The sequence below is a fragment of the Cibotium barometz genome, chromosome 8 (assembly GCF_041138505.1).
Source record: "Cibotium barometz isolate CiBa-2024 chromosome 8, ASM4113850v1, whole genome shotgun sequence".
Classification (NCBI taxonomy): domain Eukaryota; kingdom Viridiplantae; phylum Streptophyta; class Polypodiopsida; order Cyatheales; family Cibotiaceae; genus Cibotium; species Cibotium barometz.
The window spans coordinates 206,149-233,610 of NC_141053.1; the positions used below are offsets into that span (position 1 = coordinate 206,149).

At 40.7% G+C, this 27,462-nt stretch overlaps 1 protein-coding gene across 1 annotated transcript; it reads right to left on the bottom strand.

The window, feature by feature from the left end:
• Window positions 1-12,954: 12,954 nt before the first annotated feature.
• On the bottom strand, window positions 12,955-25,587 carry LOC147635811 (putative glycosyltransferase STELLO2). The gene is made up of 3 exons (XM_086801160.1): window positions 23,561-25,587; window positions 15,222-15,348; window positions 12,955-13,656 (listed from the first exon to the last, which is right to left on the bottom strand). The coding sequence occupies exons 1-3, from the start codon at window positions 25,339-25,341 to the stop codon at window positions 13,192-13,194; spliced, it is 2,373 nt and encodes a 790-aa protein (XP_086657286.1). The 5' UTR covers window positions 25,342-25,587; the 3' UTR covers window positions 12,955-13,191.
• Between the last annotated feature and the right edge of the window lie 1,875 nt (window positions 25,588-27,462).

The following is a 27,462-nucleotide window of genomic DNA, read 5'->3' on the forward strand; positions in this document are numbered from 1 at the left end:
CAAAAAGCGAAATTCGTATTTACCACTAGATTCCAAAAAAAAACGTGAAAGACCAGGCCGTGAAAAGGCTCAGCAGACGTGAACAGCTTGGCACGTGAACGGCTTGGCACATGAACAGTTGGGACGTGAATGGCTGGGACGTGAACGGCTGGCACGTGAACGGCTGGGACGTGAATGGCTTAGCCTGTGAAAAGGTCCACATAAAACAACCCAAAAACCACGAAAAATCGCAAAAACCAGCGCGAAAACAACGACGAGTCATATTCGGGCTACTTTTTGAGGGTCTAAACGATAAAATTATAAATACTCAGGGAAACAAAGTTGTAGTACTCCAAAAACACAACTCCCTCATATATAGTTTTTCATAATTCCTTTTGGAACACTCTCAAAAACGTGCTGCAAAGAAACAGGGAAAAAATTCTCGAGAAAATTTTTCGTCTTAAGAAAGTGATGGAAAATAGGATTTAGGGCCTCCTCTTCCATCTAGGAAGGTCCTAGCATACGCTTTTTTCAGAAAAATATCTCAGGTCGTTCATGTGCGTATAGCGCTTAAGCTAATTAGGGCAAACGGACACCCGTTTGATCCAACGAAGAGTACGCCAAGCCTCTTGAGGCTATAACGGGCTATAGGAAAGTATAAAAAGTTTAAAAAATTTTCAAAAACAAAAAAAATACAAAAAAAAACTATAATTTCTCATTTAAGGAGCATTTAGGCACTCCGACATGGCCAGGATAGAGGGAGTGCCAGGGATCACACAAGGACTAAACCTAATGGCTGTTATCTTCAAGCCATTGAGATCTATACCACCAATTCACCTCCCCATGCCGTTGGCCATGCCTATAACAAGCGTGTCATCGGGTTTTACACCCCCTATGACTTCGATCCCACCGGGCTTTGGTCCCTTGCCTAACATTCCCGCAAGTCCTATAAGTACCAACCCTTTCCTAGATGCCCACACCTTGGACATACTGACTAGTCTAGGAAAGGGGGTGGCCCAAGGACTCACCAAGTCTCTTCTAACAAGAGCACTCACATACGGCCTCAATGATTCATACAAAAATACGATCGTACAAATTTCTAAAATTATGGGAAAATATAACGGAACAACAGACCCTGTTCAATTCTTTCAAATGTTTGAACAGAGATGTGAAGCCTTTGGAAATCCCAACTGCCCCACTAAGGTACATGCGTTGAACTTATGCTTAGAAGGATAAGCAAGTCGATGGTTCATCGCATTGATGCCGGCGATCAAGACCAACTTCAAAACCTTGAAATCAACCTTTATACATGGCTTTTCCACACAAGGTGATCGATGGAGTGCAGTAACAAAACTCTATTCAATTGAGCGTCAACCAAATGAATCCATTAGAGACTTTATCCTTCGAATAAAACTCTTGGACTCACGTTGTGAGTCATGGGAAAAATTAAACGATGTTCAATTGAGGAGATGTTTCATGATGGGCTTGAAGAATAACAGCTTACACAACTTGATCATTGTATCCAATTTGGAAACATTCGATCAATGTTGCAAAGAAGCAATACGTTTAGATGACAACATGCTAGAAGATGATCATGCTACAAGGTATTCCTCATCTAAACCAAGTGAAGCAATGGCAAAAGAAAGATCAATCTCAGAATTAACATTCCTCGAATTTTATACAGCCTTGCTTAAAACATTACAGCAAACATCTATAAGACAAGATAAAAACCTTCAAAACCAGACATCCTTAATGCCTCTAAAAGTGAGGAGCGAAATGCCTTGTGTTGAATGCAATCACTATGACCATCCCAATCCTCATTGTGCATACAAGGCACATGTTCTTCTATACTATATATATTGTAAAACCTTTGATCATGATACTAAAAAATGTCCCGCTTCATCCACAATGTACTCAAAACCTCCATCTCCCATGCACCAAATAGAAATAGTCCAAAGGGTAGAAACTACTCACAGGAAGCAGTTAATCGAACACTTCAATGTTTCTATTAACGTGGACCTCACAAGGTGGCAGACTGCATAGTTTAGAATACTTCCATGCCCATAGTCATTGACACCTTGCAACAACCCCAATGTGTGAATGATGTGGCATTGATCACATGTTCTAAGATTGCCCAAGACGAGTTGCTTCAATGCAACTTGTCTCACAAAATACAACTATTAATATCTTAAGTGTACAAAACAAGCAATTATCCACGGTGCCCTTGAATGTGCTTACACGCTTACAAGCCAAGGTACGAGAAACAGTCAAAAGAAATGCAAAAGACAATACCTCAACATGGAGTAGAAGAACATGCTTTAAAATAGAACCCAAAAGAGAAAACAAAACCTTCTAAACCCAAGAAAAACAAAAGACAACAAATTGTCGAAACCAAGGTCGAGTTAAAAGACATAGAAAAGGAGCCTGCAGAGGACATAAACCCAAAAAGGGACATAAACGCGAAATAGCCAAAAGCTATACATGATGCACCTCAAAGACCACCACGCAAACCACAACACCCATACGTGCAACACACAGGACACAAAAACCCAAAAGAAAATTCGATCTCGTCGCATGGGTAAACATAATGAAAAACTAACAAACCAAAGAAAGTTAGAGAATAAAACAAGTTCTAGTACATCACTAAGTGAGGATGAAACAAGTTCTTACTCTTCGCTCAGTGCACCGCATAGACCAATCAAGAAACTAGAACCCATCCAATCACCCCAAATGGATAATAATGATCACATGACATATGCGGAACACAAAAAGCAATCTCAGGAGAGCATGCTCAGCTTGGTTGAATGCCTTACAAGGTCACCGGTCGTGATTGAACCTCATAATGCCAAACCTAAAATAGTAACCAAGATACAAAGCCTAGAGGAGTACCGCTTTCCCTTTCAAGAGGAAGACAGACCCTCTACAGAAAAGAGTCATTTGAAACAGACTGTAACGAACTATAGGCTTGAGAAAGCACATGAGGAATTTGATAGTTTCCTTACAAGATTAAAATAGTCTCTCAAAACCTCATTCGGAGGAATGCTCTTCTCTCATGATAAAGCCAGCATCACATCAACACTTGCACCTTCAATAGCTCAACCTGAGTTATACAAGGACATAACAAACTATATAAAACAGTACTGTGAGGATTCGCATGTTTCCAACCAGCTCTCATTAAGAATTGTCAGAGGGCCAAGTGTGCTAGTGTACGCATTGGGTACTCTTGAAAAAGCTGAGGCCCAAACAAAGGACGAAAGTGAATGGGAATATGAAATAGACACAGGATCTGAAGCTGAAATAATAATCAAAACACCCATGGTTCCTTTGGAAGATTTTATCATGATATGATTGGATTTCCCTACAGGCAATGATGTTCAGTGCAAACGCGCATTGATTAGCCCTCAAGCTAGTTATAACATCGTGTGACAATAGACGCTTGGGTGTCATTGGGACAACCTAAACTCATCCCTACAAGCAATATTCTTGCAAGAGGAGCCAATGGACAAAACATTAAAGTTCCAAGTTCCCTTAGATACACTACTCAAACAATCGATGGCGATATGGAATTTACATTCCATGTTACCCTAGAATCCCTTGAGTATGATGTCGTCTTTGGTGGACCTTGGATAAGTGAATCGTTGTATTCACTAGATGAATCCATGCAAACAGTCACCTTGAACACTCTTGCATGCAATGTACAATTGCTATTATAGGAGGAAGAAACCTTGCAGGAGCTGGAACTTCCAACATATCTTACTGAAAAGATCCCTAGGATTTTGGTTGGATTGGAAATTGCAAATAAAATCACCATAGCTCAAGCACAGCTTTATCCAACACGAGAACACAATCTCATTACCCTCAAGCTAAGGGATTTGTTAGGTCTACCAACACTCACGGCACATCCTGAAAAGATTAACCTTCACATAAGACTTGAACATGCCATGTATGGGGTACTTTGAACATACAATGTATATTGAAACTAACCCCCTCACTTACAAGTTTTTTGTGGTTGAGTATGTATTGGAAGCAGATTTAATCTTGGGACATAAATGGACTGCTACTGCCCAAGCACCTGTGAGATCCCTCTGCCCCCTCCGCGCACCAGACTCCCGGTAGTAGCTGACAGCAAAGCAGCCCTCTCATGCGCGAGGCATGGTTTCTCACTGGGGGGCCTCGCCCTCGAATGTCCGGGCACGAGACTAAGCTGGTGGTCATTTCGAAAATCGAAACCGGAAAAATTTCCCATGCTCGGAAAGCGAGGACGATTCTACCTTTTTGAATTTTCTTAACGAATTTTTCTAACGAGATCAAATCTAAACTATCCTTCACCTGAATAAACCAGATAGAAGAAAACTATCACTGATATAATTTGATCATCTGAGCAATTCAACGCTTTTTTCCTAATCAAGATCAGGCACAATCGTTGATCCACTCAATTGAGAAATTTATCTCAGGGAATTAACTAACTACTCGAATCTTAGTGTAATCCTAAGATTTTCCAGTTTGATTATTAAAACTCCACTGATTCCAACCTAACCCCATCCGGCCCATGGGTTAGCCACCACCCTACCACTGGAATCGGTAGAACCAAACAAGTACTCACCCACCCATAATTGAATGCCTTTCTTAACTTTAGCTTTAGAAAACAGGTATGCACACACTCCTTGTTAAAACTTTAATATAAAAATAATCCATTGATAAAACAGATATGGTCACAGATTTCATAACTCAAAATTTTCATTCAATCCCTTGTTTCACAAAAAGAGTACCACTCTAGATTCTTCGTTTGGGACCAGCTGGTCAGCAAAACGAGATCCAGTAAAACAGATTACAATAATCATTTCGTCAACATTTATATATATCTTCCATGACATACGCATGGGTGTCCTAAGCACTGCAAGCCCGTGCATCGCTTGGTCAGAACCCTCCAAGATCCTCCCTTAGGTGTCCTAGTACTTCACTCAGGGACCGCTTCGTCGGCCCTCGCCCATCGTACCGGAAGGACACCATTTTTCACCATACCCAAGCTGGTCAAGACCTAGGCAGGTTTTTACCGCATGAGCTGTCCCTTGAACACTCCCCGCCAGCTATTGCAACCGAACTTTCCTTAGATAAACACATATGCCAGCATTCTGGCGTAAGACAGTCCTTTAAGAAAGCAGGGTTTCTATGCAAGTTTTCAGTTTTGATTTTGTTTTTGAATACAATGGTTATATCTTAATTCCGTATCCCAATACTTCTAGATCACAGGTCTGGATTCCCAAGTAGAATTCCTCGAATTTTGTAATCTTGATCCTCAGATCAAAATCAAAGGTCTCAACTTAGTTTCAGATTCGGTGGGTGATTTGAGTGCATTTTTCCTGAATTGGACACATTATCATTGATCGAAACTTATGAAGGAATTAGGTCTTGGTCAAAAGTCTGAATTAGAGTTTGAGTCTGGAAAGGTTCTTCCTAAACTATCTTTCTCGAAAGGTAATATTTCAATTTCTCTTTTTCTAAATTTTGTTCGTTGAATATTTGCTTACAGATTTCTAATCTAAACATGAATTTCCTATGAGGAATAAAATAATCATTTATCTCGATCTCCGAATTCGATAGTTTAATTGAATTTTCTCATTACCATCTTAGTGAATATGAAACGGTAGAATTTCCTCTCACAGATTATCTACTTATTCATTTTTCTAATTTTTGTAAAATTTTAACAGAGGATTAAAGAGAACCCTTATTTAAATATAAAAATTCTATATGTATCTATTTATGCATAAAATCTAATTCTGATGAAAGTCACACTTTTATCATCATAAAAATCATTTATGATGAAAATCACTCTTTTAATATGAAAGAATTTCTTTTATGCATCCATTTATGCATAAAATCATTTATGATAAAAATCACTCTTTTAATATTAAAAAATTTTTTATGCATAAAAATCATTTGTGATGAAAATCACTCTTTTAATATAAAAGAATTTCTTTTATGCATCCAAAAAATCATTTCTGATGAAAATCACTCTTTTGATATAAAATAATTTCTTTTATGCATCCATTTATGCATAAAAATCATTTATGATGAAAATCACACTTTTAATATTAAAAAAATATCTTTTATGCATATGTTTATGCATACAAATCATTTATGATGAAAATCACTCTTTTAATATAAAAGAATTTCTTTTATGCATCCATTTATGCATAAAAATCATTTATGATGAAAATCACACTTTTAATATATAAAAAAATATTTTATGCATATATTTATGCATACAAATCATTTATGATGAAAATCACTCTTTTAATATAAAAGAATTTCTTTTATGCATCCATTTATGCATAAAAATCATTTATGATGAAAATCACACTTTTAATATAAAAAATATCTTTTATTGATACAAATCATTTATGACAAAAATCACTCTTTTAATATAAAAGAATTTCTTTTATGCATCCATTTATGCATAAAATCATTTATGATGAAAATCACACTTTTAATATAAAAAATATCTTTTATGCATATGTTTACGCATACAAATCATTTATGACGAAAATCACTCTTTTAATATCTTTTATGCATACAAATCATTTATGACAAAAATCACTCTTTTAATATAAAAGAATTTATTTTATGCATTCAAATCATTTATGATGAAAATCACACTTTTAATATAAAAATATCTTTTATGCATATGTTTATACATATAAATCATTTATGACGAAAATCGCTCTTTTAATATAAAAGAATTTCTTTTATGCATAAAAATCATTTATGATGAAAATCACACTTTTAATATAAAAAAATCTTTTATGCATATGTTTATGCATACAAATCATTTATGACGAAAATCACTCTTTTAATATTAAAGAATTTCTTTTATACATCCATTTATGTATAAAAATCATTTATGATAAAAATCACACTTTTAATATATAAAAATCTTTTATACATATATTTATGTATACAAATCAGTTATGATGAAAATCACTCTTTTAATATAAAAGAATTTCTTTTATGCATCCATTTATGCATAAAAATCATTTATGATGAAAATCACACTTTTAATATTAAAAAATCTCTTTTATGCATTCATTTATGCATAAACATCATTTATTAGTAAAATCATACTTTTAATATAAAAAATATCTTTTATGCATCCATTTATGCATAAAAATCATTTATGATGAAAATCACTTTTTTATGATCAAAATAAAATTTCAATAGGCTTCCTTCTATACATAGAATTTAATTCTAAAGAAAGTAATACTTTTTTTTATAAATATTTTTAGTAAGCATTTTTCTATACCTAGGATAAAAATAATACTTTAAGAATATATATACAATGGGAATTACTCTTTTTGAATTAAAAAAAGTAAAACTTATTTTTCATAATTTTAGAAAATTTCATCATAACCTCCTTTGTATGGCTGACCATTTTTTAATTTTTAACTCTCTCAAATTAATTAGAAGTTTATCAAGAGTATTTAAATCATTCTAATGTAAACATTTTCTACTTATCAAAGAGAAACATTATGAAAAACTTGATTTTATCCATTAATCGTTCATCTAGGATAAAGAATGGTTGGATTTACTAAAGAATAGAGGGGAATGCCTTTTTTTCAATGAGGCATAACATCATTTTCAATTTAGAGAAGACAAAAATCATAAAAAAACCATAAAATGAATAGAAAAGAGAAGAATCTCCAACTTACGAAGGAATTTGAGAGCTTTCCTTTGGCTTGATGGTTTGAGGGTTCTACTCTTGTTTGGAAACAAGAGTGGCCACTAGTCTTTAGAAGAGGGAAGGTCAAAAAACTAATGAATTATGAGTAAATTCACAGTTTTCTGTTTGCTGAGCGAAAAAATAGGCACATTGCTAAGATTGCGCGAGCATTGATGGGAGAGAAGAATATGCCGCATAGCTATTGGGCTGAGGCTGTTTCTACAGCAGTTTACATCATGAACATGACTCCAACAGCCATACATGATGTAACTCCAAAGGAGAGGTTTACTGGCAGAAAACCTGGCAGAAAACCTGATTTGTCTCATCTGAAAGTCTTTGGATGCATTGCATATATGCATGTGCCAGATGAGCTGTGGATCCAAAAGCTGAAAAATGTATGTTTATTGGGTATTCCCTTGAGCAAAAGGGATACAGGTGTTATAACCCTCCTACACGGACGTGAGTTGAGGGTAAGTAGGGATATTGTTTTTTATTAGATGAGCAACTGGTATGCTGCTGAAAAAGAAGCTGTTGGGACTGATGTGAGTGGAAATGTGGTTGCACAGAATGCAAGTCAGCAATCACAGTCTTTGAGTGGACCAAGAGAATCCTCATCTAGTGGTTCAATTGATAGACCATGGAGTGGCAAGCTGCGTCATAATACCAGTCCTACAAATGTGATTAGTACATCACATAAAGGCAAAGAGAAAGTGGTTGAGCCCCTTAGTATGCCTAACATTTTTACAGGGCATTCTCATGTTGATGGAGAGTCTAGTGGCTCAAAGAGATGAGCCTTGATGATGAGGATCTTGGGATACCAGCTATGAGAACACCTGGTGTAAAGAAGGCTATGGAAGCCATGAATGCAAAGCTGCGAAGATCTAGGAGAGTGAAGAGTTTTCTGTAGAGATTTAGCTTATGATGGTTATGTGGCACATCACTAAGCATACATAGCAAAAGTTGTACAGGTTGTAGAGCCCACATGCATTGATGAGACTCTTGGAAATGTGTGTTGGGAGAAAGCTATGGATGAGGAGATGGATGCACTATATGGAAATGAGACTTGGGATTTAGTGCAATTGCCTGAAGGTAAGAAAGCCATTAGATGCAGGTGGGTGTACAAAGTAAAACATAACAGTGATGAAAGCAGAAGCAGGTACAAGGCTAGATTGGTAGCCAAAGGATATGCGCAGACATATGGCATTGATTATGAGGAAACTTTCAGCCCAGTTGCCAAGATGGCAATAGTGAGAGTTGTGATAGTAGTGGCTGCGTCAAAGCAATGGTCTTTACATCAGATGGATGTAAAGAATGCATTCTTGCACGAGGATTTGCAGGAAGAGGTGTATATGTTGTAGCCACCTGGTTATAAAGATGTGAGCCACCCCGAGCATGTTTGCAGGTTGAAGAAAGCCTTGTATGGCTTAAAACAAGCACCAAGAGCATGGTCTAACAAGATTTCTGAATATCTTGTCACTATTGGCTTTCATGTAGCCAATGCAGATTTCTCGTTGTATGTGAGACACAGTGATAGAGGTTGCAATCTATGTAGATGACCTGATCATTAACGGGGGAGCATGATGCAAAGATCTTTGATGTAAATATCTTGCTTAGACAAAAGTTTGAGATGAAGGATCTGGGGGAGCTCAGATATTTCTTGGGCATTGAGGTGATTAGGTCACCACATGGTATTAGATTACTGCAGAGACAGTATGGCTTGGACATATTATCCAAGTATGGTATGACAGGCTGTAAGCCTATCTCAGTGCCATTGGATCAGAATGGCAAGTTGAGTGCAGATTCAGGAGAGATTTTGGAGGATCCTACTACGTATAGGCGCATAGTAGGAAGCTTGATCTACATGACGATCACCATGCCAGATTTGAGCTATGTTGTTGGGTTGGTGAGTCAGTTTATGCAGGTTCCTCGAAAGCCGCATTTGGATGCATTGAGACGCATACTAAGGTATCTGAGGTCTACTTTGCATTGTGGACTATTTTATAAAACTGGGAAAGAGATATGTGTACATGGGTACACAAATGCTAATCAGGCATTTTTCTTTTTTGCACGGGGATTGTTTCATGTCGTGAAATACCATAGGGTTCACCGCCGTGAACCGCTTAGGACATAAACCAATTTTATTTTATTTTTGGTCACGGACCCCTAGGCATGAAAGTGCAAAAAATGGTACACGTGTGAACCTTTTTGTTTGCACGAACCCCTAGGACGTGAACCCTTAAGGTGTAAGTGCAGAAATGGTTCACACGTGAACCATTTTTTTTATTTTTTTTTGGACAATTTAATAACTCATGGTCATCTACTTATTGAATGCTCATTAGCCTTAATGAGTTATGTAAAAAGATGATTAAAAACTAATCAAATATTAATCTTTTCACTAATCTCTCTCTTTTACACTAATCAAAGACTTTAATTATCCACTAATTCTTAATTAATTCACACAATTGAGCACATCATTGGATAGAGCAAGGGAATGCTAAGCTATGTGTATCAAAAAATGTGTAAAGTAATCTAAAATAGGAGATTAATTAGACTCTTAATTTTGCTCTCTTTTTAAGGCAAGATTAAGCAACAGAGAGTCAGATTTCTCCAATTGATGAAGAAATTGATATAATTAGGTATTTTGAAGCATGTAGATGTGCTCAAAACACTCACAAACATTAATTTTGACTACTTACATGATTAATTTAGATCCCAAATAACACAGTTTTTAATTTTTTGATCTTTTGAAGTGGATTAATCACTCTTAATGACAAAAACCAGTCAATTAAGAAAAATTAATCATTTTCAAGAGTTTTTTTATATTTTTGAAAAACATTTTCAATGATTAAGCTACCTCTAATATCTTCTAACACTCTAATGCATACAATTCCAACAAAAAAAACACATAAATTAAAATAAAATTAATGATTTTAGTTCTATGTTTAACACTAAAGAGAGCTAACATTCACTAAAAATTACATTCTATTGTATTATTTGATGCAATGGGTGTAAAATAATCCTAACACAAACTATGTGCAAGTCTTAAGAACATTAAAAACCACATTAACAACAACAAAAATAACAAATTAAGCTCAAAAACATTCTTTACAAAATAAAAAAGAGAGCTATTTCTCACAAAATCACACATAAATCTCCATCAAATCCACATCTTTTTCATGGGAAACCATTAATCAAGATAATGGGTAATACGTAGATTAGAGGAAAAATGATGAAAAAAGCCAAGAAATGGCTCCGCGACAACAGCGGCAAAAATGTTATAGCTCACCCTAACCCCCCTTCAAACACATCCAACAAGAGATTACCTGGTGAACCACAACTGTGGCGTGAGGATCTTTCAATGAACAAGCTCATAACCCTTGAGGTCTCCAAGCTCTACAACTCCTTGTTGAGAAGCAATTCCATCGTGCCTCCCGCGAGCGTTGTCACACCGTCGCATTGCACTACGTGTACTCGTCCTCTCCTCTCACCTCACATCACTCACACACACTCACTAGCATGCATTAGGGAGAGAGATTAGCAAGAGGATTAGCAAGAGCAATACTCCATTTCACAATGGAAGAGTATGTTGTATTATGAGAGAAATTCACTTATATACATGACCATAAATGTTTACACTCACTTAAACTGTGGCCAACCGGACACTTCACGCTCATAAGAGGCCTAATGCTATTACAATGACTACTCTCATAATATATCCATGAAGTACATCACTTGGGACTTCATCCTACATGCTACCACATGCTCTTGAAGCAAGAATCGACTTAAGTATTCCATCGGACCATTACGAACGCCCATCCAAGTTGTAGATTTGGACACCATTGCTTCATATCTTGAATGTATGACCCTTTGTTGTATTTACCTTGACTCCTTGATGTAAGATAATGGTGGAAGCTCTTGTTAACACTAGGAATGGGTTAACAAAAGCCAATTAAGATAGTCCATGTAATGGAATTTGTTGTGAAGGTTGATATCGAGGGACTCCCATTTCTAGCAAGAGATGTACCATTGTGAGGTTAACCTATAAACTCACTAACTCCTCACTAATTTGAACAAAAAATACTTAAATATTTTTTTCCCTTTTGATCTAATCTCATATTGACTTTTCATAATTAAATTTAAGGAACATACTAAAAGCTCAAAAACTCAACCCAAAAGAAACAAAACATAAAATCATGTTCTTAGTTGCATTTGTGTCTATGGAATCTTCTTGTTTCTTCTTTTCATGTCCTATTATTGTGAGGAATGGAAGCATGTTAACGTGCTACGCTTTTTTAGGTTTTTCACAGTGCTAACATAAAAAATGGACGTCATAAAAATTTTGTAAATAAAATTAAAAATTTTCAAAGATTATATATAGAGATTCTCTTCTTCAAGAGCTTTCCAATGATGTATAACAAGATAAGAAATTTTGCATTGTGTGTCATCTTTGAATTCAAAAAACATTATAAAAAGTCATGCTAATTAGCACCTATACCGGACACAATAAATTGCAGCACGTAAACATGCTTCTACCTTGAGGAACTCTCCATTGATCTTGCCACTTGAACTCTGAGGAACTCCACATTGATCTTGCCACTTGACTTTTGAGGATCTTCACATTGATCTTGCTACTTGACTATTGAAGCTTCCATGACTCGATTTCTCATATAAAGTAGAATTAGAGACATGCAAAGTTCGTTGGATGGCATGGGGTCTTTTTAGCTAGCATGTGACATGTGACAAAAAATGCACGAAAACAATATACCATTGTAATGAATTTTATGTGTGCAACATTATCTGCAATAATATTTACTCGCATTATTGAATTTATAATCTTTAAAAAAAATAACATTTCTTTTTTATTTTACTCAAAAATATTAAAGATAATACATAAATAAAATTTAAAATTTTCCAAAAGAATAGGTACATTACATTCTTACCCATTTAAATCCGGTTTGCGGTGGATCTTTCCTGCATTGCCTTTATTTCCAAGGAACAAAAAACACATGTTTTGCTTTTAGTCCCAATATATATTTTCTTTATATTACCTTTATTTTCTCTAGCATTACCTTTATTTTCTCTACTGTTTCTTTCGAACTCTGCCCACCCTTTCTTAAGATAGAAGTCTCTAGTTGCCACCCGATAGAGTTACATGCCCTGACATAGAGGAAATACATGGTGTTGAAGTTGTCTGTAGATTATTATTATTCAAAAATCATTATAAAAAAATCAAAGATTATTATTATTCAGAACTGAGATTTCACTAGTAAAACAAACTGAATTGGAAATTGAATGCCACAGTAGATAAATGAGAGAGGTTAGACAACCCTTTGATAGATCTTCTAGTAGGTTAGACAACCCATTGATAGATCTTCTGGGTAAACTGTCTCTGAGACTGGAGACGACAAAACTAATGACAAAAGCGTTTCTCTGTTGGAGTCTCAAACGTTTCTGACCCGGGCTTGAAAAATCCCCCCCAAAAAAAAAATATCAATTTACAGGACCTCCAGAAGGAGAGGGTCCCCTGATGCCATGTCCTTCATTATAAAGAGGAGTTGGCGTTGGTTTGTTGCCTTTAATGGCCTAACAACATGGGCGTCAGGCGTGTAAGCCGCATCAGAGCCCGTTTTATAAACAACGCTGCTAAAAGCCTCCGAATCGAAGTTGTCTAGAAGGTCCATGGCCAAGAAAAACAAAGGAATGGCCAACTCTTGATGAAGTTTCGCCTGCGCCCCCAGAGCTACAAGATCGACAAAGTCTCCAACCAGTCGCCGAGGAACATAGAAGACTTCAGATTTGCTTACAACGAAATGTGTGTCATCGATGTTTTCTCTGTAAGCGATCCGATAGTGGACTGGCAGGCTTTCCACCATGTTCTTTACAGTTCTTTTTACGCTGCTCTTATGATACCATTCGGTTCCATTTCTGTCATGACTTGCTACTTTCCATGCTTTGCTCACCTGAAAGAACAGAGAAAGAAAACCATTTTATACACAACATACATACACGAACATACACGGGACATGGCTCCTCAGAAGTGATGCATTGTTATACATACATTCAGGCTTTCATTACGTTTGAGAGCAAGAATTCAGTGCGCTTGCGATGGCATATATTGTCCCATGTGAAGGTCAAGTAAAGAGCTCTTCCATGTGTCGGATCCCATGTAGTCATGTATTTGACGTCATGTGTGTTTCAAGGACATAGGCTGCATAGAGCAATCCGGGCAGTGGCATGGCAGTGTACGACACAGACGGTTTACGAAGCCAGGCTCCTACCGTGCACATATGCTCAGTGACCTTTGGTGCAGACATAAAAATGAAGACAAAGACACAGAGAGTCGACGCCCTCAAAAACACAACAGGTCTTTGTGGGGTTCTTTGTACGCTTTATGGGCCTTGGCCAAGCTGAAATTTATATGTGCAAAATCTGTGGTTAGAAATGGATAGCCTAAGTCTGCTCACATACATCGTTGACAAATTGTGCACAGAATTCTGATTTGCATGTTGATCATTATTGATGGTGTAGGGAAAGGTCGTCAGCTGGCCTTTCCCGGGAGGAAGGGGGACAACGGGTGGTAGCCGGGAGCCCCCTTCCAACCCGAAAGGCCAGCCAACGGCCTTTCCCGACCGTCATGGTCCAGGGGAGCAGCACGCCAGGTGTGGAGTCCGCGGGCAGCTGAAGGACGTACAGGGGAGGGTAAAGGTTACTCGTGTCTAATCTGTGTAGAAATAGATTTGCAATTTATCAAACCATATTGTTCCAACATGTCCATCACATACTTTCTTTGTGAAAGCATATATGCTTTTACTCTTTCAATTATTTCCACTCCAAGGAAATATCTTAACTCTCCCAAATCCTTCATGTTGAATTCTTCATAAAGTGGTGCTTTTTGTTAGCTTGAAGTAGTGGCGTTGTAAGCCTAGCCAGTTTTTCATTCCGGAGAGTAGCAAATGACGGTGGAGGTGGTGGTTAGAGCGACCAGTTTTTCATTCCCGAGAATTCTAGTAGCTGATGTGTCATGATTTTATTAGTTTTCTCATTTTTAATATTCTGAGTGCTGACTTGGCATTATATTATCAGTTTTCTGATTTTTAATATTCCTAGTGCTGATGTGTCAGAATCATTTTGAATGATGACATTATTCTTTGAAAATAATGCTTGCTGATTGAATGGCCAAGATTTGTCCTCCAGCGACCCTGGACCATGACGGTTTGTGCCTGTGGCCCTAATGCGACCATTTACTCTGAAGTGTTGGGCCTGGGCTAACAACACACACTGTATAGAGCAATACAGGATGAAGTGGCACTGAACGGTTAAGGCTGACATGGCTAGTTCAAAAAGCAGCGTCAGACAAGAATACCCTCACTATCAAAAGCCTTCAGACACGTAGATTACCCGTGAAGTTTGGAAGTGCTAACCTTGTGCAGGTTCCAATCTTGGTTTTGTTGGCTTGTAGCAAGTTCCAGTAGTTTAATATGACATAATCTTTCATAGATTGTCTGTGAAGTTTTCAAGTACTAACCTTATGCAGGTTCCAAAGCTTGGTTTTATTGGCTTGCAGCAAGTTCCAGTAGTTTAATATGACATAATCTTTCATAAAGAGAAACCCTTCCGCATCTGAGTATTGCTCAAAAATCTCTGGTAGTAATCTGCAAAAAGACTTCAGGATAAGAAAAATTCTTATACAGTCACCACTTATCTAAACACTGACAGCTCCAAAGAAAACTAGCAACTACAAAATAATACTCTCTCTCTCTCTCTCTCTCTCTCTCTCTCTCTTTGCACCTGCTGACCTGAATACATGTGAGCAGAGCTGCAGCAACATTATGCCCTAGTAAAACTCCACTATCCATACTCCAGCCACTAATGCATCAAATCAAATGGATCACAATACCTGCTTGTACCAACCCCAATGCATCCTAAAGGAAGAAAGCAGAACCAAGAACAATACTCCTCAGAAGAGTTGCACCAAATCTGTATCCATCAGTACTACTCGGCACCTGTATGTCTAGACCACCATCTCTCTATGGAACATACTCCAAGTAATACATACGCTTATACACCAAGGCAAACTGTTATCGATACAATCAACAAAAAATATGTGCACTGTGAAGATACACCCACTAACATTTCCTCCCAAGATGATGACAAATGTGATGATATGTCATCCTATAGTGCCTCCATGGCATCCAACTTTAAAGATACTCCAACCAATGCAAATATAAAGTGACAAGAGTCTGAAGCAACTGCCTTTGAAGCCAAAGATTCTCCACGTAGTGCAGATGGCAACTGTGAAGACTCTCCCTCAGAGGAGGCCTGGCTGAAAACTTCCTCTATTCATACCTATAGCCTGATGCAATGAAGCACCCTTCATGTGTGCTCAACCTCACATGCATCTCCTTCACACTCATTCTCTAGTTCTAAAGAAGCCTCCTCCTCAGACTACAACAACTGTAAAATACCCTCCTGTCCAAGATCTAGCAAAATTGCCTCCTATAGAGAACGCTCTGGATCTAAACTCCAGCCACATGAGAAACTCCACACATGGACTACCATCCTTGGCTTCCAAAAACCCCACAAACACCTGCCAAGGAAACTCATGCATCAATGCTATAACCACCAATACCTCCCGGAACTAGGATGCTCGGATCAACATTTCCCGGAAAAAAATTTGCTCTGATACCACTGTGAGGATTATGTTGTTAATCCCTCATTGTGTACTAATTACTACTTAAGTACTTAACTTAAAACAAGAACCTTCAAGAGAACACTTGAGATAAGATTGAATTGACTTGTTGTATTAAACTGAGTACAATAGGTCTCTTATATAGGAGATAAAGAGACACATTTGAAGAGGCATGTCCTTTGACGAAAGGACATGACCTTAGACGAAAGGGTACAACTTTAGGCGTGGGTGGCAACCATGCGTTCGGAGTTGGACTCCATTGACAAAAACGATACTTGGGAGTTATGTGACTTGCCCCCAGGCAAAGCGTGCTATTGGCACAAAATGGGTTTTCAAACTTCAGCGTAAGCCTCATGGTTCAGTTGATCACCATAAGGCTCGCTTGGTCGCCAAAGGGTATGCCCAACATGAGGGCATTGACTATGAGGAGACCTTTGCTCCCACTTCATGTATGACTACCATACGTACTGTCATTGCATTGGCTGTCCACAAGTAGTGGCATGTACATCAGTTGGATGTCAAAACTACTTTTTTAAATGGCGATTTGCAGGAGGAAGTTTATGTGTCTCACCCTCTTGGCTTTGTTCAAAAAGGTGCAGAAAGTAAAGTATGTTGTTTACATAAAGCATTGTATGGTCTTAAACAAGCCCCTCGTGCTTGGTACCACAAAATTCATGCATACTTGACTGCCAAAAGGTTTCATAATAGTTCAGTTGAGAGTACACTTTATGTACGCCACATTGGGAACAATGTTCTCATCCTTATTCTTTATGTGGATGACATGCTCATCACTGGCCCTGAAGAGGGTGATATTTCAGCTTTTAAAGCTGATTTGCAACATGCATTTGATGTCACAGACATGGGGCATTTACATTACTATTTGGGCATACAGTTTATACCTTTTGAGGGGGGTATCATGTTATCTCAGTGCAGATATGTTGAACAGCTCCTTGAGCGTTTTCACATGACAAATTGTAAACCTGTTTCTACTCCTATGGAACCAGGTCTAAAACTGTCACTAGAGCATGCTGCTGAGCCTTTTGATGTTGCCACCTATCAGCAAGTTGTGGGATGCCTTATTTATTTATGCTCTACTCATTTGGACATACAGTATGCTGTTTCTTAGTTGAGCAGATTCATGCATTGTCCAAGCACTATGCATTGGCAAGCGTGTAAGCGTGTCTTTCGCTATCTTAAAGGCACTCCAAACTTTGCCTTGTTTTATGGCAGTTCTTCTACACTATGCTTGCTTGCATTTACAAACAGTGATTGGGCAGGTTGCTATGACACGCGAGTATCAACCAGTGGTAATTGTTTTCTTCTTGGTGACTCATGCATCTCATGGCTCAGTAAGAAGCAGCCTACAGTGGCCACTTCTAGTTGTGAAGCTAAATACAGGGCAGCCTTTACAGCTGCTATGGATAGCCGATCTTGGTGTTGGACAGCAGTCCCCTACTACCATTTACACTGACAGTCAGAGTGCTTTGGCAGTTGCACGAAACCCAGTATTTCATGCCCGCACAAAGCACATTGAGGTTCACTAACATTATGTCAGGGAAAGGCTCCATGCACGAGAGATTGACTTGGCTTATGTGTCTACACATGCCAATATAGCATATGGGTTTACAAAGCCTCTTTCAAGGGAAAGGTTTAAAGCTTTTCACAAAGCTAGGGTAGTCTGCTACACCCTGTCCCCGTTCACACCATTCACTTGAGGTGGGTTTGTTGGTCATGACCACTCCCGGCTAGTTTAGGTGTGAACACAACTTACTCACGAGCACTTTTTCCCTGTGATTGGACACAGGTTTTTTCCCTGTGTGTTGGGCACTTTGCCCTAGGCTTCTTTATGTACTCACATTGTACTTTTCCAGCTTCACAAGTTCTTCTCTCTCTTGCATTTTGTGTGTGTGTCTGTGTAGAGGCTTCTTCCCCCATACCCAACAGAATGATCATCCACATGAAGTGCTCGCCTCATAGTCATGGATAGCTTGTGCCAAAGGAACATCAAGCTCGTCCTCACTCTCATTTTCACTGGCATGCTCCTCATCCTCTTGTTGCTCTTCTTGTTGACTCATCTCCCACTCGGTGAAGGGATCTGCCTTCTTGGTCACGCTCTTGCAAAGCATTCGTAAGTTTGCGCTGACAAAGACAATGTAACACACAAAAGCTCTGGGGGTCTTCTTTCAGCCCTAAACACCACTTAGAACATGCTGATGCAAAAACGCAAACAAAAGGGAAAGTAGAGAGAGAGATATATGCTAGAAATTCAGTATATTCTTATGGTACAAAAAGGTACCCTAATCTATAGCCATAGGCTGCCTTACATAAAAGGTGGAATACACCAAAATCTATTCTAAACTAGGACCCAACTCATAGGAACAATGAGCAAACATGCCTATTTATAGGCTGGAAAATCATTGATGGTCTGGCCGACTGCTAGTCGGCCAGGTTCAAGTCCAATAAATCATGTGATATGCAGCCGACAAGTCCATTAGTCTATTCTTATGCTGGCCGACAACACCACCACCTCTTCCATCAGATATCCTCCTGCCAAGACAGCATAACATGCTCCTAAATTCTGTTTCAGTTTTGATCTTCTCTTCTTTATCTTGTTGCCTCCTTAGGGTTAGCCTCTGTGAGAAGTATGTACATATGTGTGCACATGACAGACAAGGTCATTGGCACACTCTACCCCGAGTTGGTTCCTCTTCCTAGAGGCAATGTGGCTATAGGTGCTCCAAAGTTGCTCCAAGCAAGAGGAGCTGACAGCCTGGCTAAGTATGCGAATGGCCAAATGCTGTAGCTCCAGTCCATCTGAACCAAAGTTCTCCCACCATAGAGCAGCACCAACTTTGGAGCGGTCGATTTGTGCATCATGACAGCCATAGGAGCCATCGAATGACCTATACATGGAAAGTTGGTCCCTAAGACGTTCCAAGATGATCCTCCACCCAGCGCTCACCTCCCGGTCGCTCTCCTGCTTGTTGCCTTGGAATTATGGATCCACCACATAAGCTGTTGCATGCAATGAAGAGTAGTAGGAATTCCATCTTCCTAGACACAAGGCATGGATCTCCTCGTATTTATCTTCGTCAGTGTCATGGCCCTGTGAAAATGGAGCAGGACAAGTGTGTGCATGGTGGTTGCAGAGTCAGAATATTTTATGATTCACATGGGGGGTGCCCGGACAGTGTTTAAAGATGTGTGGACAACCCTAGGTGTGAAGGGGGAACATTAAAACATTAACTTTTAATGTTTATTAAAGTTGCCCCTAGGCCTTAGTGGCCCTAGGGAACTTATTAAGTTGGGGCCCTAGGGATTAAATTGGGAAGGAGGTTTTCTCTCTCTTCTCTCTCTCTCTTCCCTTTTTGGGAATCGTGTAGTAAAAGGGGAGCTTTCCCTCATGCGCATGTTGAACAAGCGTGGAAAAGCTCAGGAAGGGGAGGCGGCTGCTGAAGATCAGCTTTGTTGCTGTTTTTCTGAGAGAACCAGCCGTACAGCACTGTACGGCCAGTACTAGACTCTCTCTCTCTCTCTCTCTCTTTCTCTTCTGTTGCTGGCGGCGCACAGAGCAGCTGCTGGTGGCTGCGCAGAAGCCCTATACAGGCTGGACAGTCAGTTTTCCAGCCCATACCTAACTGTACGACTGCCGTACAGTGTACGGGCAGTCAGATACAGCTTATACAGGTGCAGGCGGCGCTTTACTGGGTGCTGGACAGACCTGTGCAGGCTGATTCAGGCAGGTACAGAAGTGGACAGCAGGTTGTTTATGCAAGTACAACGCCTGGCACGCATCCCGAGGCGGTACAATCAAGTACAGTGCTGATTTTCAGATCTGTACTTTACAAGGACAGCATAGGAGTGAGCATCAGGAGGAAGATACAGGCAAGTGCAAGCACACGTGTGAAGCAGGATTGTGGGTTCAAGTGCCTGCAGGCACAGATTTGTGCTGTTGCTTCCTCCAGAGTTGTTTCACGAGCTGAACTTGGTAAGCCTTGACTCTGTTCATCTATCTCTCTTTCTGTTGCTTGATGTCTGCTACAGGTATGTGTTATCTGGCTCCTTGTGAGAGGAGGAGTATGGCAGATTGACAAGGGATTAAGACAGGGATTGAACAGCACATGTATGTTGAGCTGAGAAAATGTATCAAGCTCTTGAGTTATGCCAGATGTATGCCCATGGCTGGCCTGCTTTGTGAACTTGGCTGATCAGAGGGAGGCACAGTGTGTTGCTTGAGGACACAGATCTGTGTGCATAGATCCTCTGTGCTGAGAAGGATTTGTGATACGCATTAGACCCGAGGATGTGCATAAGACAGCATTCCGAACCACATTTGGGTTGTATGAGTTCTTGGTTATGCCCTTTGGTTTGACAAATGCGCCTGCCACATTTAACAGGCACGAAGTCTTTCAACTTCTCTATCATGCGATCCATGGCCTCGTAGACCTTGCCTATGCATGGTTGCATAGCGTCTACAATCCTCAATAGGTGGACTACAGGCCTCACCATAGCATCCGTGGTCTTCACACTCTTCCACCAAGAGGCTTCATCCGCCCGTAACCTACACTCTCAGCCAGTGTTTGTACGGGACTCTTGCATGTCGACAAACTCATCGCTAAGGAAAAGCCCCCTCAAAGTACCGCTACAATCCTTCAACCGGCCCAACATGAGGAAGTTGTAGGCAAACCGGGTGTCAGAATATTTGAGGAGAAAGAGAGAGAGGACCTCTTGTTGAACTCATGCCAAAGTCGTTGGTAGTTGAGGACAAAGGAGACCATGGTGTTAGCCTTCTCAATGAGCAAGCTAATCCATGGCAATGCCCCTATGTCCTTGAGGAGGTTGTTTAGGCAATGAGCTATACAAAAGGACACCGTGACATGTCCATACGTACTTTAAAGGATAGCTCCCGCCGCCCTATTGGAAGGCTCCCCATCGGCAACAAAGCCCACTACATGCCCGAGACCAATGATCTCCATGGTGGTAGCCCACTCCGCCGCAAGCACATCCGCGCTCTTCCCAATGCCCGATGCATCATGAGATGAGATAAAGTACATCTCTCCACCGGAATATGCAACCACACCATGAATACTCCTCTTGCGGGTGTCACTCCATCCATCCACAATGAGGGAGACTCCGTTCCTCTCCCATTGTCGCTTTGTGTACAATGTAGTGCGCAAGCTCTCGGATGAGGGGGGCATATAGGTTGAGCCATACTCCCCAATCTTCTTAACCATGACCTTGAAGTATTCTAACCTATTCAAGAAAGCAATTTACTAATGAGAAGGAGACTAGTATGATGAAAACATGAATGATGAATCGGCAATGATCGATCACACTTACCTAGCCGCTTGAAAGGCAATGTGGTCGTGGAAGTAGAAGCGGGCCACCGCCATATCCACCTCCTCCTTTAACTTGGGGTTCCAGTTCTCCCCAAGTGTAGATTGTCACCGTGGGCCGCGCAAGGCTTGAGAGGCCGTGGAGGTGGAGGATGCCAGAGTCATGGATATACCAACATTCTGACTCGATGGTGAAGGTGATGGCGTGCATGATCCCGATCCACCACATGACTCCATCGTAGAGGCTTGAGTTCCTCTCCCCATCATCGTGGGATCCACGACCACTCGTGGTGTCCTTCTTGCCACTTCAATCGCCTCGTAGATGGCGAGCTCATCGAGAAGTTTCCGTCTCTTTTCAGGCATGACATTTGTGCAAAACCGCACCTCATGCCCACTCTCATGCAAGAGGTGGGCTCGCACTTTGTCGGTGCCACCTGTTCGTCGTCTCGGTACGGGCAAAGCTTGCATGCCCATGGCCGAGAACCGCCTCCATGCGCGGATGGTGTAGTTAACCTCCTCCCACCATGTCCATCCCGTTGTCCTTCAACGGGAAGCCCCGGCACGTCATGAGGATGCCATGGTTGAAGATGGCTTGAGAGAGGGAGAGAGGGAGAGAGACTAGAGACTAGAGTGCTTGTGTGAGTCTTGAGAGCCTAGATGCTTGGAAGTTGGAAGAGGTTTGAAAGTTGAGGGAGAGAGACTAGATAGTAGAGAGTAGAGACTAGAGTGCTTGAGCCTTGTGTGAGAGGCTTGAGGGAGAGAGACTAGAGAGAGTAGAGACTAGAGTGTGGCTTGACGCTTGAAGCTTGAGCAACGAGCAAAGACTCAAGAGACTTGAACTTCCTTGAAGGCTTGAAGGTGTGTGTGTGAGGAAGTGTGTGTGTGTGCTTGTTCTTATATAGATAGGCAAGCGAGAGAAGCACCTTGGCAAGACTCAAAAGAAGAGGCAAGGGCCAAGGCAAGAGGAGACGGCATCCCCAAACGGCCAAAAAAAAGGGTCACAAAACCGACTGTTGGGGAGCGCAACAGCTCTCTGCCGTCCCCCACAGCGTCCCCTGCCGTAGCCGTCCCCATCCCACGTCCCTTGTGAGGGACACCTCCAGGGGGGACGTCTGTCCGTCCCCATTGCTGCAGCCTCCCCACATCCCAAGGTCCCGTCCCCTGCGTCCCCTGTGACTGTGGCCCTGACCTTCTATCCATCAGCTGCAGATCCAGGATTTTCACTGACGACATGGAGAGCTCCCATCCCAGGTGAGATATCACTACAACTTTCCAATCTGTGTTGATGGAGGCTGGCATCATTAGCTGAGATTCATCCCATATGGTGACACATTGCATCAGCCATCTGACTTCCATAGCACTGTTAGCTGGTTTCTTTTAGTGCTCTCTCTCTCTCTCCATGACAGGCAAGTGATAGGACTGAGGAGCATAAACTTCTTCTTTGCTCAGCTTATGTAATATGCTTACATTAGACAATAATTCTCACATGTCATGAAAGGTTCGCTAGCCTTCAAGATATACTCCATGGCCGACAGTATGTGGTGGCTATGCGCTCTTATTTTGCTCAAGTGCTTCATCATATAGATTACCTACTCAACCAACTATGACAAGTGATTGCCCTGCAATTGTGGTGTGCCTGCACACCCACACACCTGCACACATAAACAAGTGTGGATTGCCCACACTTTACACCCGTACATCACACTTAACATATGTGTTTGTATTTGCTCAACCAGTCCCATAGACCATATTTTTGGTTCCCAAGGTAATAAAATAATCATCTCAGTATGGAAATTCTAACTAGGATAACAATAGTATGAGCAACATCTTATCACTTACTTGTAGGTTTGCTGATCTGCATTTGCCTCAACTCCAAAATTTGCATCACTCTTCCTAGAAAGCAAGACCACAGTTTTAAATATTCGACCATAAAGCATTCTCCATCCAAGTGCTGTGCGGTTGACAGGCCAGGAGCATTCCATTATCAACACGATGTTCCCATAGAACTTCTTCCATCTGAGCAAGTTTCCTATCTCAAATCCTACAGTCGCAGACTCATCCACACCAAGATGTATGGAAGGGATGGCAAGAGGCACAAACTCCAAATGATCTGGCTGATCTGATAGAGGTCTTCCCCTGTCAATCTCAAAAGCAAACAATGTGGGCTGGGAATAGCCCACAGATACAAGATCCTGAAGCCAATCTGCTGTGTAATCCAAATCTTGCATTGTCCAAAAGCCTGCTTTCACCATTGAATGACTCAGGTCAAGAACTTTGTTGAAGAAAGTTGCCTTATTTGAAGTCCATACCACCAAGAAATCGGCTAGCCTGCCAATGTTTTCATGCAGATCCTTTTCATCCTCAAAAGAGTGGGGCTTCATGGTATCCTCCCTGTATATGGAGGGCGGATAGATAGCTAAATAGCCCCCAATCTCCCACAAGAGCCTTTGTGCCCAATAGCCCCTAAGGATATCTGAAACTTGAGGGTTTACTGACACAGGAAGCATAAGCGCCCAGAAAGCTGAAGAATGGAATAAGGTGTTAAGGTTGTTGATGGGAGACATAGTTCCTTGTGGGAGGGCAACAGGAAGAGCATGGGAATCAAACATGATATCAAATGACTCTGACTCGGTTTTCCGAGTGTGATAAAAAATGGAGTCAACATCGGGGAACCCATTAGCAAGCCCCTGCTGGATGAACTGCTTCCCGCTCGGGACATGGCCGTAGTAAATCTCTGCATTAATGTTGCCTACAGACTCTACAGGGAGACCACGAGGCCATACTGATCTCTGCCCAAAGTGGATGTAAGGGTTAACAGTTGTTCTGTTATGTAAGGATAAGTACTGCAAAAGAGTCTTCTCCTCGACCTTCGGCCCCGACAAGACCACATCAAAAGCCTTGCTGAGATCGCCCCCGAGGATGGAGGCATTTTCGTCAGCATCATAGATCATTTTGGCACCATGCTGAATCGCAAAGAGATAACCAACAGTCTTCCTGACATAAGAATTGTATGGGAGGTGAGCCAAAACTCTGAAACCAAGGGTTGCCTGCTGCTCAACTGACAAGAAAATGGCCCCTCTCACATCCCAATTACTAGGTGTACCGCTATCTCCAATAGCCAGCACTTGCCAGCCTTGCATTTTGACCATAGCTCGGATTTGCTCTGTGGGCAGGCCTGAGGCAGCAACAACTATCCATTTGTCGGCCTTGACAACACGAAATTTGCCTTTATCATTCACTGCTTCGACCTTCTTGAAGTCGACATTAGGGTAAGGGCTTACATCAGAGCTCTTGGAGGGGTTTTGTATGCAGAGGAGGGCAGAGGATTCTCCTCTGTTCTTCACTAGGATGAGAATGAGAACACTGAGGAAGACAAGGCCCAGGATGACCAGTTTTGAGAGATTTTCTGAGATGTATTCAGAGAGGGTACCTTTTCTGCCGAAGCGCCCCGGGTCCTTCTTTAGAAGCTGCGATCTGAGGTAGCCTGTTTTGAAGTCAATCTTGACCGGATACTGTTGTTGCTGTTCATCTTCGCTTGCAGATTTGGTCCCGTTGGCTTTGGGCTCTGCTGCTGCGCCCGCCCATTGTCTGGGTTTTGTCCGCTCTTGCTGGACCAGCATTGCTGCCTCTGTGTGTGAGAAGAGAGAGAAAGAGAGGGGTTGCTAAAAAGCCTTCACAGCAGCAGCAGGAGAGGACGGAAATGCGCTCATGCCTGGAGAGAGAGATGGTCGAAGGCGTCTACCACACTAAAGGCAAAATTGTGGGAGATCTCTGCACACTTGAGTCTTGCACCTCTTACGATTTTAGTCAGCTTTTGCCATGGGGACCAACATGCCAACGTAAAAACTACTAGTATTGTACCCGCGCGTTGCTGCTACCGACCAAGGTTCCAGATAAGAACTATTCCCTCTCTACAACCATCTCTCTCTCTCTCTCTCACACACACACACACATGCCCTCTCCCTCTCTCTATCACGTACACACACTCTCAAATGTTGAAACACTCTCTCTCTCTCTCTCTCTCTCTCACATGCACACACATGTACACACCTGCTCTCTCTCTCTCTCTCTCACACACACACACACATGCACACACTCCCTCTCTCTTCTTACACTCTCCCACACCACATAGAAACGCTCTCTCTCTCTCTCTCTCTCTCTCTCTCTCTCTCTTTCAATCTCTCTCTCTCACTCACTTACACTCTCTCTCTCTCTCTCTCTCACGCACACATACACATATGTAAATATATAGTATATACCATATTATGTTTTAGATACATAGACACATATACTTATACATATATACATGTATTTAAAAATATAAATACAAACATCGATATAATTTAATTAATTTTGATTAAATTTTAATGTGCGAAGATGGGTGATAAGTTGTGGTCGCTTTTAAATATATAGATAGATATATCATACACACATCTAAACACACACACACACACAAACATATATATATATACATATATATATATATACATATGTATGTATGTATATATAAATATAAATAAACACACACACACACACACACACATGTATACACACATATACATATATGTTTTCTATTTAATTTATATTTTATTAAAAGATACTTTTTATTCTCTCTCTCTCTCTCTCTCTCTCTCTCCAGGTCTGCCCCATCTGACTCTCTCTCTCTCTCGCACATTCTACACATAGATGCAGATGTACGCACAAGCATGCATACTCTCTCTCTCTCTCTCTCTCTCTCTCTCTCTCTCTCTCTCACACACACACACACACATGTACACACCGCACATACACTAATCTAAACGCACACTCTCTCCTCCCACACAAACTATCTCTTACGTAGAAATTATATGTCGTCTCTCTCTCTCTCTCTCTCTCTCTCTCTCTCTCTCTCTCTCTCACACACACACACACACATGTACACACCGCACATACACTAATGAAAACACACACTATCTCCTCCCACACAAACTATCTCCTACATAGAAATTCTCAGCCTCTCTCTCTCTCTCTCTCTCTTCACGCACACTCTCTCACATAGAAACTCTCTCTCTCTCTCTCTCTCTCTCTCTCTCTCTCTCTCTCTCTCTCTCTCTCTCACACACTTAAATAGATTTACACACATATATATAATTTTAATTAATTAAATTTTAGATTAAATTTTAATGGTAGGGATGAGTGGTGAGGTGTGCTCACTCTCAAATAAATGCATCTTACATGTAATCTCTCTCTCTCTCTCTCTCTCTCCCTCTCTCTCACACACACACACACACACATGCACATGCACATACACACTATTTATATATACATGCTTACATACCTATAGATACACATACATACATAATATATATAAGTGTGTGTATCTATAGGTATGTAAGCATGTATACAAAGATTTCATTGAAAGATGTGAGATGAGATCTTCTTAGATTCAAATTCAAAATTACATTGGAAGATGTGAGATTTGGCTCCTCCTCATGCTTGCAGGAGGAGTGGTTATTTTGAAATAGTCCCACCTCCTTTGCCCACGTGGAGGGAGGTGGGATTGTCCTTAATCCTGTATAGATGGTCACCTACAAAAGTTATTGGCCAGGAAATTCTAGTATTTTGTGAATTCATATCACTAGTTACTGACCCCTCATGATTCATAATGTGTCATTTAGTCCCATGGGTTAGTGACCAGCACATCCCTATAGTGCCGTGCCGTCACACCCCCCTAATGTGTCGGCATACTGGTAACTTGGGGG

Excerpts from the sequence above, each read along its gene's own strand:
- LOC147635811 (XM_086801160.1), bottom strand. The coding sequence starts at position 25,341 with ATGCTGGTCCAGCAAGAGCGGACAAAACCCAGACAATGGGCGGGCGCA. Across the intron at positions 15,349-23,560 it reads GCAGATCAGCAAACCTACAA|ATTACTACCAGAGATTTTTG; the intron begins GTAAGTGATAAG and ends GTCTTTTTGCAG. Across the intron at positions 13,657-15,221 it reads AGCTTTGGAACCTGCATAAG|GTGAGCAAAGCATGGAAAGT; the intron begins GTTAGTACTTGA and ends CTGTTCTTTCAG.